Source organism: Cryptotermes secundus, unplaced genomic scaffold (genome assembly GCF_002891405.2).
Source record: "Cryptotermes secundus unplaced genomic scaffold, Csec_1.0 scaffold1324, whole genome shotgun sequence".
NCBI classification, from domain to species: domain Eukaryota; kingdom Metazoa; phylum Arthropoda; class Insecta; order Blattodea; family Kalotermitidae; genus Cryptotermes; species Cryptotermes secundus.
The window spans coordinates 251,077-264,762 of NW_019718633.1; the positions used below are offsets into that span (position 1 = coordinate 251,077).

At 36.0% G+C, this 13,686-nt stretch overlaps 1 protein-coding gene across 1 annotated transcript in view; it reads left to right on the forward strand.

Moving 5' to 3' along the window:
- Positions 1-12,036, forward strand: part of LOC111863313 (hemicentin-1) — a 232,131-nt gene extending 220,095 nt beyond the window's left edge. Inside the window, exons 10-11 of the mRNA XM_023849520.1 lie at positions 3,420-3,579; positions 7,591-12,036. Of these exons, the coding sequence (XP_023705288.1) occupies positions 3,420-3,579; positions 7,591-7,869 (439 nt within the window). The 3' untranslated portion in view covers positions 7,870-12,036. The remainder of the gene's footprint in view (positions 1-3,419; positions 3,580-7,590) is intronic.
- The last annotated feature ends 1,650 nt before the right edge of the window (positions 12,037-13,686 follow it).

Here is a 13,686-nt window from a genome sequence, read left to right on the forward strand (position 1 = left end):
AACTCCCCAATTTTTCCCACGCTTGCCACGACCCATTATTTATATACCAGCTGGAGTAAATGAGCGAGGAAATAAAATTCAATAAAAGATATCACAATTTATCTGTGGGATATAAAATATTTGTAATGTGTTTCGTTTCTTTAACGGGAATTCTTGCGTTCTCAGACATTCCAGAATAGTTTTAACAGCTATTCCATCAGTGAATGTGGCGATTGAGTATTATAACGCATTAAGGACTTGCGTACACTAAAAAATATTATGAGAACATGTGTGAGTGTGTGCGTGCGTGCGTGCGTGTAGTGTAGAAATGTAACACGTTTATCACAAATGTACTTAGTTCCTCAAGAAATCTAATGAAACAATCTCATTTGTTTGGATCGTGGTCCTCTCAGTTTTGGCAACATACATTCTTATTCGTGGTCAGCAAAATTTCGGAGGAATGTGCTGCTTCCTACTTCATGGTAAACTTCTACCTTGAATATTTTCCAGGGCCAAATACACAACCTAAATCTTCAACCGCTGTTAAACCTCAAATCTGACATTTTTGTTGTTTTGTCTGTCTATATCCAACCATCTACCTCCCTCTCTGGTTGTCCATGTTCTCTCATTCTCTCGTTCATGGAGCTGAGCCCTTCTTGAGAAAGTGCTAATTCTATAGCTACTGAAGAACTTCCCAGGGTTTTTAGGAAACCAAAGGTTCATTACTATGTTCACAAGAGCCATCCACTGGTCCGTATACTGAACTAGATCAATCCAATCCATGCCACCCCATCCTATCTCTCTAAGATCCATTTTAATATTTTCCACCCACCTACATCTTGATCTTCCCAGTGGTCTCTTTCCTTCTGGCTTTCCCACCAATATCCTATACGCATTCCTCGTCTCCCCCATTCGTGCTACATGCCCTGCCCACCTCATCCTCCTTGACTTGATCATTCTAATTATACTTGGAGAAGAGTACAAGTTATGAAGCTCCTCATTGTGCAGTTTTCTCCAACCTCCTGTCACGTCATCTCTCTTTGGTCCAAATATTCTCCGCAACACCCTGTTCTCAAACACCCTCAGTCTATATTCCTCCCTTAATGTCAGAGACCAAGTTTCACACCCATACAGGACCACAGGCAAAATTATAGTTTTGTATATTCTAATGTTTGTGTTTTTGGACAGCAGACGAGAAGGCAATAGGTTCTGGACTGAATGGTAGCAAGCATTGCCCGATATCAATCTCCTCTTAATTTCCTCCTGAATCAGTTTCCGATCTGTTATCGTTGTTCCCAAATATCGGAACTGTACCACATTTTCAAAACTTCTGTTTCCTATCTTTATGTCATGATTTTGCACTGCATTTTGGTGACGAGACGGCTACATATACTTAGTTTTCTCTGTGTTTACTTCTAGACCAACCTCTTTACTTGCGTCAGTTAAAGTTTGTATGTTTTTCTTTATGGTATCGACTCGTACATTTTCACCCAGTAGATTCACATCATCGGCATAGGCCAACAGCTGATGTGTCCCGTTTAATTTCAGTCCCACCTGGTTTTCCTGGACCTTCCTAATTGCATATTCTAAAAGCAAAGTTGAAAACAGTGGCGATAAAGCATCTCCTTATTTTAGATCATTCTGGATATTAAAATTATCAGACAAATGTTTACCTATACGGGCTCTACCATAAGTTTAACTTAAACACATTTTATTCAGCCTAACTAGTAGTTTCATGGGTACCCAAAACGCTATCAGAATAATGTACAATACTTCCCTCCTAACTGAATCATAGGCTTCCTTGAAGTCTAAGAATAGCTGATGTACTGTCTCATTATACTCCCATTTTTTCTCCAGTATCTGACGAATGCAAAAATCTGATCAGTAGTTGGTCTCTTACGTCGAAATCCGCACTGATGATCCTCAATAATTTCATCTACGTATGTACTTAACCCTGAGAGAAGAATATTGGATACAATTTTGTATGAAGTTGATAGCAGTGATATCCCATGATCAGTTTTATCGCTCTTCTTGCAAAAGACTCCTTCCACTGATCAGGCAATTTTTCCTTATGCCAAATAGAAGTAATTAGCTTGTGGATCTTGGAATGTAATATTTCACCTCCTGCTTGAATGAGTTCTGCCGAAATTTGATCACTACCTGGCGATTTATACCTTTTCACTTTTGCAATAGCAATTTCAACCTCAGAAGTGCTAGGATCAGGTACTAATGACTCAGCTGTATGTATTTCTATCTGCCTAACATCACTGGCACTATGTACATTCAATAACTGACGGAAGTAGGTTTTCCACCTATTCAAAATGTTGTGGGGATCTGCAAGCAGATCACCATTTCCATCCTTCACTTAGTTACTTTTTGGTTGGTAACCCCCCTTAAAATCATTTATTCCTCTATACAGGTCTCTAATATTCTTGTTCTTACTGTTTATTGCAAGCTCATCGATTTTTATCTTTCAGTTATTCCCTCATTTTAGTCCTGAAATTCCTGCTGTTCACGTCTTATGTGGCCATCTATGTATTGTCACGAATTTTTAGTGTGACTATAGACGCGGTTTGGATTGGTAATCGGATTTATTGAACACTTACAGAACGTAACTATAATTTACCATAGCGCTAACGCTAAATCACAAACTCTACAGTTCACTACAGTACGTGCTAATTTTTCTCAGTCTGCTGTGTTTTCACCAGTCGTTGCCTGGTGACGGATCCAATAATGTCCTTTGTTTCCGTGCTTACGTTCTTACCGCCTGGCGACTGTCCCACAACTAACTCATTGCTCTAGTTGTCCTGCTTAAAACATCTCGGTACGAACCGCACAGAAAACACCGTTCCTCCATTTCTGTTGAATTGTTGCTTAGCCGACGTTGCAGAAAACACAATTTCTCTAATATATTTTGCGGAATGCTGCCCAGCAACGGCCGCTGTACAGTCGCCTATCTCTCGGTCGCAGCCTAGCAACTGGTGTACATGCCACAGTCTTTATTTAAACATCTGTCCATCTGAAGTTCTATCTTTCTGGATGCAACGCCGTGTAGTCCAGTGAAAGTCAACCAGCGTTTCGGAAGAATATTTCGCTTCCATCTGCGGTCCCAAAGTGAAAGCCAAGCAAGAAACCAACATCAAACGGGCAGCAAGATGGAGTCGACATACTTCCCAAAAACGTCGGTTCAACTTTCATTGGACTGCACGGCGTTACATCCCAGTAGACAGAACTGTTCTTAATCACCGCTTTGAGAACTTCAAGCCCTACATCAGTATACATACCTACCTACTTCCCTGACTGACTGACTGACTGTCTGTCTGTCTGTCTGTCTATCTGCCCAATCATACATCTCGTTATCCAACTACCTGTAGAGAATTAGAAGAAATCTCGTTAGTACGTGAACTACAGCATAAAATTTGCTTTATTGTCTTTCACAGCGAGAAGAGTGACGTAGACAGCGCGGCTGGCAGGAAAACGCCACGCCTCGAAAACCAGGGTTTAGGGGGCGGTGGAACCATACCTGCAGAGGCTATATACAGCACCTCACCTTCCAGGCGACCCCACACGATCACCGGTGGCTCACCTGAGGCAATGAAGGTGAGGCTCGCCGCCATGGTTCTGCAGCCTCCCACCAGGGTGTAGCACCATCCTACAGTTACTACAGCTACCGCTGCTGCCACCTACTGTTCTGCTCGCAAATCGACCACTACTACTACTACTGCTGATACTACTACTACCACCACCACCCAACCACCGCACGTGTGCCTTCTGTCACCGCCTGCTAAAACAAATTTAAAATAAAATGAAGTTGCATTTAACAGAAACTAAGCCTTGTTTGATAAATCTTTGGTTTGTTGATGGAAAGGAAAAGGGTTTGACCCAGTAATTTTTGTGTTGCATTGTGTGATGTGGTGTGGAAAAAAAATGTGTCTTGTCTGACAGTTTTGTGGACACATTTCTGTGTAAAGCATGAACTTTAAGAAAACAGTTTGTAGTTTAGCATCTCCTCCAGTTTATCCATTGACCAATGAAATTGTGTAACGTCTTTATATAATTTTAAAGGAAAATATGAAGTTTTGAGGGAGATTTCTGTGTTTGGCTGCCTATTTCATGTCATGACCGTATTTGCCTGACTGGCTGAAGAACTGACTGATGTTTTCTCAATGCTTTGGCACCACCGCACTCAGCACCGCCACCAGCAAGCAAGAATTTGCACCAGCACCACTACTTTGCACTGCTTTGACACTAATGCACACTGCACAAATGTCACGCACTTGTTGTCTGCTACTGCACCAAACCAAATAAATATGCATATGTATTCTCAAAAGCATTTGTACTATAAGGTTATAATATAGTTTATATATTTCTGAATATAGGGCTCAGATTCCTTTATAATAAGAGGTATGTTCGGCCACTTTAAATAATTTAAAAAGAAATTGATCTTTCGTTTACATATGCCACTTTGATGAATGGGCTTTAATCATTTTGGAAAGATAAGCTACTCTGATAATTTTGTTACTCCTTGTCAATATTTTACAAAATTTTGAACTCTAAACAAGTTAGTAACTGTCATTGCAGTTTATATTCTACTTAACACTTCACTAGCGCACATTTTAATCTTCACCTTCTGACTGGCTTCAAATCACAGTACACTATGTTTCTCTACTTCTGTTTTTAATCTCAAATTTTCCCTACCTTATTTGGGATACACAAAGAAACTGGTCTAGAGCCTGTATAGTTTCTGTATTTAAATGTGCATGAATAGATATTTGGTATATTGTGGCGTGGAGAAATGATGAAATCTGGCTGTAGGTTATATTCAAATTTCAGATTTTACATCCCCCACCACCCACCCACCTCAAAGTTTAGAATATATTATATTTCCACTGTTGATACAATTGCACCAAAATGATGCTGTATTAATGTCCAATTATTTATTGCTGGATAATATCAGTGTCAGAACATATCATCACCATCATCATCTTCATCATCTTTAAGTTTCTGAAGACAAGAACATTATGAATCAGGCATTGTTTATGCTACTGCAATTACAAGTCTGCCAAATTTGAATCCCCTCTATTGCTGAATTGAGACTTCAAAAAGTCAATGAATATCATATCTGAATAGTTAGCATTCCCACCTTGTAAACTTATCAATACATGGAAAGTGAAGAATCATATTATTATTCAAAAAGTGTCATTAAATGAACCAAGATATTTTCAAACACATTATCTAAAATATTTTATGGAATACTGAGTGTCAAAACCATTTTAAATAGGCCCACTTCCTCATTGCCATGGAGACAAGAAAATGAGAAGAATAAGATATCTTTAAATTACTGCCTAGCATAACAAATGTTTGATTATTAATTCATCACAAATTCCAGCAAGTTTCTTCAGGGACACCTAATTATAAAAGGAAACTTTACATTAGTTTTACATTAAATAATCAACCTTTGTTTGTAGATATATGCTTAAAATATTAGTGACACTAAAATTACCATAAAGTAAGAAGCCAGTGATGTATAGAAATAGAATAATCATATCTTATATGGCATAATGCAGAAAAACAGTGCAATGTAAAAGTAGGATTATTTTAGGCTTTGTGATACTTAATTACAAATTGGATGCACTAGGATGGTACTTTTATATTTAATTCACTACAAACAGGACATCAGTAGTAATAAGCTCTGTTATAAAGATGTCTTTATTAGGCCATCCTATGGTAGGACAACATAAGTTAGCTCAGGATGGAGCAGCTTTGCTTTTTTATTTGTAATAATCTTGTTTGAATTTTAAAGCTACCTAAAACTCACAGAGGCTTTCATGATCTTCATAAGACTTCCAGAGCTGGAATGCCATGTCACATTTCATCAATGATGGCACAGGAATATATCAAAGTAACTCTAAGCTAGGGCCACGCCATAGCTCAAGCGGTTAGTAGCTGGCTTTCCACTGCAGCGGCCCGGGTTCGATCCCAGGGCTGGTCAAGTGGGATTTGGATGGACAAAGTGGCGCTGGGGCAGGTTTTCTCCAAGTACTTCGGTTTCCTCCGCCAATCATCATTTCACTAATTGTCCACAATCACCCTCACCTATCGTCTGGGGCTGGTACAAAAGGCCAGAAGTGGCTGCAGTGCAAAGGACTTAGTCCCACCCCACTAGCATTAAGAAACTCCTTAAAAAACGTTATTATATAGATGAATAATAGTATGATAGACATTTTGTACCCCAAATTAAGCAAATTTCTATAAGCCTCCACACAGATGATGAAAGTATATATAGGAAAGTAATATTTATACAGTAATACATTAAACAGTCAACCATGTACAATCAGTACATCTGAGTCTGTCTGAAATCATATTTTCCTAAAATCTCTCCAGCAAAATCAAGGTTTCTGCATGTACTTTATATATCCCTCAAGTTTTATTTGTAAAATGAATATATTTCTTTTCTCTTTTAAGAATTTGTTCTTTGCAGTTGTTTTTATTTTTCTAACATTTACCCCCTCTACTTAACACTGAAGTCTTCATAATTCAATGATGAGTAGGGGTCTACTCCTAACAGAACATCAGAATTTCTCTTTTTACCATAGTTGCATCTAGAAGAGCTCTGTATTCCACTCTGCCTCTTGTCTAGTGTGCACCAAGGACTATTTTCCTTGGAATAAAGGCAGTAGGAACATGAACCTGACTCTTCACCTCTATCCATTTCAGAGGTGAAAAATATGTGGAGCTATACCTTCAAATTTGGGTAGGTCTACACATTTTTCAAATACTTCCTTTGCAATTTGAATATTTCATTAGTCTTGATGTACAGTTATTGGAAATTCAAATTTACTCTTGCAAGTTACCAACCTTGATAATGCCAAATTCCAAGTAAAACAAAGTTCAAGTATAAGTAACACATTTTAATATTATCTCTACATTTTAATCTTTGTATGAAATTGTTGTATTATGAATCATTTCTTTTAGGATTATTATGATGTTAGATATTAGCTTCATGTAAATTAGAAATTATACTAGACAGAGTCAATCAAAAATGAATGCAGTAATAGTTAATGCAGACATTACCAGCATCAACTTAAATTAAACTATTTTGAATAGTTCTGAAGATTAAACATGGCAAGAGATAGGCAGATGTTACATGTCTGTTAATCATTAATTTCACATATTTTGTGCAAATAACAAAGAAAAATCTGTAAGCAAATAGGTCACAGCCAGGCAGAGTCTCCTCCCGCTGAGGTATGATATAACTATGGCTTGATATTCTCTCCATACCACAGATACTTCTTAACACCACACAACTTTTCTTGGCGCTGTTCTTTATTACCACTCTTTGGGTAGACTGTTGTTCCTAGGACTTTTGTATCAATCCACTATTTTTCTTTCTCTTGACAGAATCTTCATTCACACATGAGCATTACAGCGTGATTGTGCAAAACCAAGCTTACAACTGTACAAAACACAAATAAATCTGACAACAAATTCATCCTAAAGTGAGTGAGGGAAAAGAAAGGAAAATATTAAGTGATATCCTTCCCTTGTTTTATGTTTCCCCACTCCAACAACGTTGCCAAATGTGATTATTTCTCTTATCCCGACTTGCAGCGGCGTTGCAACATCTCCAACAACAGTGGAAGGGCAACTAAAACAAAAAAGGATCGTGATACTACCAAAGACAATCTGTATGCTGACCTTCAGGTGCCCACAATTAGCAACAATGGGTCAACAATGACAATGACAATGATGAACAAAGTGAACCCATCATCTCCATCACGGCAACATCTACGGTCAGACAATTATTTTCAGCAGCAACCACACAGAACAAATGACTACTACATGTCAGGACATTTTCAGCCTAATAGTTTTGAAAGGGCTGAAATCTAATAAGTCATATATCTATATACTGTTTCATAATTAACAAGACAAATCCAATAGTCAGACTTCTTTATTTTTGTGTGAATTCTAGTGTCTGTATTATTTAAACATAAAATCAAATTTACAAATAAGTTGGTCTATGCTGAAACTATGGATGAAGGTACACTAATTATAGTAACACAATCATATTCCCGATGTACTGTGAAATATAGGTGCTGATAATTGATCGTGTAGCAGTGTAATTACAGAACTGTGTCAATAACAAGACTCAGATTTCTGTAAATATGAAAGCACAGATTGATAAACCCCATAATTATATGCTACAGTGTATTTCTTTGTCACATTATCATAAGCTGTTCATGAAGTCAGTATGATCTCAATTAAAAAAAAAATTACTTTCCAAAATCATTCTTTGTACTTAATTTCAGTATGCACTTCTAGACTTAAATTATTTTATACAGCATTTGATTATGATGTATTTGCCAGCTAAATATACTGCAGTAATATTTTGTTACATATTGAAACAGAAACTTAGTAGAACTTCAAATATATCTAATGGTTAAATTTATATTATAAAAGTGTTATACAAATAAATGCTATATACAATGTTCTATGCATTTAGTGTTTTCTGTTGTTTTAAAGTTCTTTATTGCCAGGTAGGGCATAAGGAATGACTTTTTATCACCAGACAAGGCAAAATATTAGTAAAAATTAAAGATATGAATTTACAAGCATTATCGCCAAAGAACAGCTTATGTGACCCACAGTTTTTAGTCCTTCCTCTCATGAACATGCATAAAACAGGAAGCCCAGTGATGATAACATTGTCATTAAGGTGAAAATTTGTTTTCTGGAATTATTGCTGTGACTTTCGCTACAGATTTCTTGGTGTAAATTTTAAAGATGTTCTGTAGCTCTATAAATTTCAGATATGAACTCAAAAGGATTGTAAGTATTTTTATTTAAAGAACTCAGTGATTTCTGTCCTAAATATACCATGCAATAAGCAGCTTTCATTTTGTTTAAAAAAAGAAAACTCCCCAGTTATAAAAAGTGTTTCAAATATCATTTTCTAAATCAGTGATAATCTCATTTTTGTCAACAACTGTTAACACCCATATTTTTTAAATAGGAACATAAATATCACTGTAATATCTTTATCAGCTAATTTTGGTATTTTTCTGCATAACAAAATTGATCAAATTTTGACCAAAATATGGATCCAAATGACTATTCACAAATTTGATGAATGGTGTGTATGTATGTATATATTGTGGTCTCCTGAGTTATGACTTCATGTGTGCATTCTAGCAGATGGGTATCAAGTTTTTGGATGAACATAGTGCTTCTATCCTTACTGTCACAGGTAAGATGGAGGCAGAACCTTCTGCTGAGTCAGTATGTTCTTCCGAAAGGCTTTTGCCCACCTACAAGAATACCTGGTGTCATAACCCAAAAGACCACAGTGTGAATCTTCACAACCATGAAAACATCAAATCACAGATATGTACATACTTTCTGTCTGGAAATTAAAGTTATAAATTTGGCAATTAAAGATTAATAAAAGTATAATCTTTCCTCCTTAAAATAAAATATTACCTGATATTCCAGTCTGATGTTATATATTTTTCCTCAAAATACATAAAAGAAAATTTATCCCAAAATAAAATACATGTTTACTCACGCTTTATAAAGTATGAAGACTGTGGTCTTCTGGCTTGTAAAGTTTTGTAGTTTGGGGAGAGCCTTATGTTTGAGAGGAACATGTTGCCTCCAGCTTCATGGTAAAGAAATAAACCAAACAATATCCAGCAGAAGCTGGGTTGTACTGCAACTTGCTTTGCAACTTCCTTTTGCTGGTTTCTTGCTTGGCTTACTCTTCATCCCAAAAGACAGAGTCAGTATGTTCCACCAAAACATTAGGCTCTCTCCAAAATACAGGACATTACAATTCAGAAGAACACAGTAATCATAGTCACTGAATGGGATCCTGAAATCCAATGTGTATAAGATACGTTCCCTTGGCCATGCCATAGGTTAGGCAGTTAGTCACTGCCTTCCCCCTAATGAGACAGGTTTCTCTGAGTACTTGGTTTCCCTTGCAAATTCTTATTCCATGAAATGTTCCATACTCATCTGTCATCTGGGGCTGGTACAATAGGCCAATTAGTATCTGATATACCAAGTGGGCTCACCCTCAACCCAACCCACGAAATTAAAAAAAAAAAAAAAAATAGTGTTTCAAAACTTGGAAATTTGTTGCCTTTAACTTGATTAATATTTTGTTAATTATCAGTTTTTAAGTTATTGCCATATTTGTCACTTTTATAACAGATCTGACATATATACAAGAAAACTATCTTGCTAAAATCCTATTTACCAGATTGTTGACTCACAAGATGTAATTGATTCATCCACCTTGTACTCTGTGCTTGGAATTTCTTTGTCACTATGTATGATAGTATTTTGATTCACTTTCGCACAGCAGTCATCTAACTGTGAACATTCATTTTCTATTGATTAATATGAATGTGGGTTTTAAATATGTGTATTCATTACACTAATGCTTGTATGTACTTGTATGTGGCTTTCTCCTGTACATACCAATATGTTCTACTGGAAGTTCACACCCTTACAAATCATTTCTTTGAGGTAGTATGAAAAGGATATGTTATCATATCACATGTTTTTAAGTTATGTAAATATCAAAAATAATTTGGTGGAACATGTGAAACGGAGAATATTTTTGTGTTTTTCATACATTTCCTATTTTAGGTTTTCCTTTCCATAAATGTGCCTCTAGTGTTACTGCAGTATTTATAATCTTTGTAAATGATACCACATCATCGTATTAAAACTCAGCATACATAATCGAAAATACCATCAGTTTTTGGAATTTGAAATTTGCTTTCCTGGGTAGAATTTGTGAGAAATTTAAAGCTTACTGAAACTGACTACCATGTAATGTTACATTACCATACTGTATTTTGTGAAATGGCTTTTGCTGATGTATACCAATGACTTAATTGCCTGTTATTATTAGCCATTTGTAAAAAATTAACTGTATTTTAACTATTTAATTGACAATTATGGATAGTTCATGAAAGTATCTCATTTCTGAGATCTTGTGTCTTAACCCACATTCAAATTAACTCTAAATATATTGATTACTTCCAACTAACATATTGCTTAGACTGTTCTTACTGGCCTTTCATACAGATTTCAGTATTTCTTCAAAATGTGTATAATCTGGTTCTATTTGTTGTGTGTATTAGCATCAATAAAATTCTCACCGAAAGAACAATGACTTGCAAGATCAGTTCACTGTGGCACAGCAGAGTGTGTTAGCAGCCAAACTGGAGGAGAAGACTGTAATATTTCAAGATACAAAAGGCAATGATATAGAGTATGAAAAATTCAGAAGGCATTCATTTCAAGGGTGGATAATTTAAACAGTGTATCATGACAAAAATAAAGGGAAATTTCAGAAACTTCAAAAAAAAAAAAAGAAACGATTGAAAAGAAAACAACATAAATAATAATTTTATAGCCACAGTGAAAATAAAAGATAATCTTCTTAATAGAATAACAGCTAATTTTCTTAATATGTGTTCATAAAAAATCTGCTGTATTAACAATGAGGACAAACATTGTATGCATTAAGTGATGGATCTTAAGCGGGTCCATAAATAACACACATCTTTGTCTTGTCGTCATGGTCTAAGCACTAGATCCCTCCTGCATATTTTATTGTAAAAATAAACTGAAGCAAACTTGTGATGATGGCATTCCTCAGATTTGCTATATAAAGAGTGCGCTGTTGAGCCATCTTGGTTGTAAAAATAAAATGACCATGAGTTTGTGTGTTTGTGTTGTGCTACTGGGGAACAAAAAAAGAAGAGGTGGAAATATGTGTGTTATTGATTTCTTTCAGATATTGAAGACAGTATAATGTGTATATAAAATAGGCTTTGTTTAAATCCTTTATACAATGGTAAATAAATGCACTGTTAAAATATTTTTATTGTGCAAGGAAATATGATATACTTCGTAAAATGTTGGATCTGTTTGGCAGAAAAGTGAGATACCTTCTCATTTTCCTGTACTGATGTGCCACGCCAACCCCTCATACAACTGTAAGTAAAGGAAACTCTTTTGAATAAGGCCTAATTTGGAGTATTTTCTACCAGTATGATTGAAATTTCATCTGGGAAACATTTCTAGCACTGAAGTCATTAGACAAAAAATATTCTGAGGTCCTTCCACTTCCAGTCAATCTAAACCATAATATANTTTATATATTGTACTTCTTTTGGCTTATTTTGGACCTCATCTATCGTCTGGTAAGTAAAAGACAAAAGACCATGAAGTTTCGGAGACTGGATCTGTCTCCATCTTCAGATGGGTAGGGAAGGATAAACCTACCCAGTTGGGCCCGTTAGAAAGAGCTGGTCTCAATCACTGGACAAAACAGGGTCTGTAGAAAAACAACTTATGAACAACCGACAACCGGTTCCATCAGTGGGAGAAAAGAATAAAATCACAGTAAAGACATGATAGAAAATTTGTGCCAAGCATGCACATGTCAACAATGTAAGAAAACAGAAGTGTAGGTTAAATTCCATGAATTCAGTTAAAAACGAAAGTAAAAACTGGAGACAATGCATGCCTAATCTGTGTGGATAAAGAATCGTGCCACCATGGCGACTTACAGGAATCAGAATAATCCCCGGAGCAAAACTTTCAGATGTAGTGGAACCACTGATATTCATAAAAAATTACATTTTTGATTTGTTAACCTCCTCATTAATGAGGGGGATCCATATGGGAGAAATATCCAAACTGGGTTGGCTGATCAGATTGGTTGAACATGCCATATGAGATGATTCTTTGTACTTTCTGTATCTGCTGTTACTTTCAACCTCCAAGATCCTAGCTTCATCCCAGCTTACCCAATGACCTTCTTCATATGCATGCTGAGCCAACCTGGATTTCTCTAGAAGACCCTACTGAGTAGGTTTATCCTTCCCTACCAACCTGAAGACAGAGACAGATCCAGTCTCCGAAACGTTGTGGTCTCTTGTCTTTTACATACCAGACGATGGATGAAGTCCAAAATAAGCCAAAAGAAGTACAGTATACACCATCGTCAGAATCCTTTCAAGTCTATAATACATGGTGTACACTTGAACGTGAAATTTAAGAGAATATTCTACAGAATTTTGCACAAACAGTGACTCTGTCACCATAGTTACAATTTATCAAAAACACTGTAAACAAAATTAATTTAACATTCTACACATTTTACTAATATAATTACTCAGGTCTGTGGTGTTCTGTATAAAAATGTTTGGCAAATTTTCTGGAATATTCTGAAACAAGGGTCTATTTATGTCAGCATTTATATCATTGAAGTCAGGTGTATTTAAATCATTGACACCATATTCTGTTTAACATGCTTGGCGCAGACATATATCCTTAGTTACACATGCCAAACTAACCTTTAAATAAGAGGTAAAAATTCTACATGCTTAAGTAATAACATTTTTTCATCATAGTAAATTCATTACTCAGATCAGTTCAGTTCTGTTAAAGAAACATTTGTGCATTGACACTGACTGAAATATGCTATATTTGGTGTGAGTTAGTTAGAAAAGTTAATGCATGAAGAACAAGAAATACATTGTTTAAATGTGCAGAGAGTATTTGTAATTTTGGCTTATCCCTTAAGTATTATGTCTTGATTCCAGTAATGGTCAGCAGCTTTCAGTATTGTTTACTTCTTTATACAGATTCCCTCTGGCTGTGTCACGTGTTCCAAATGAT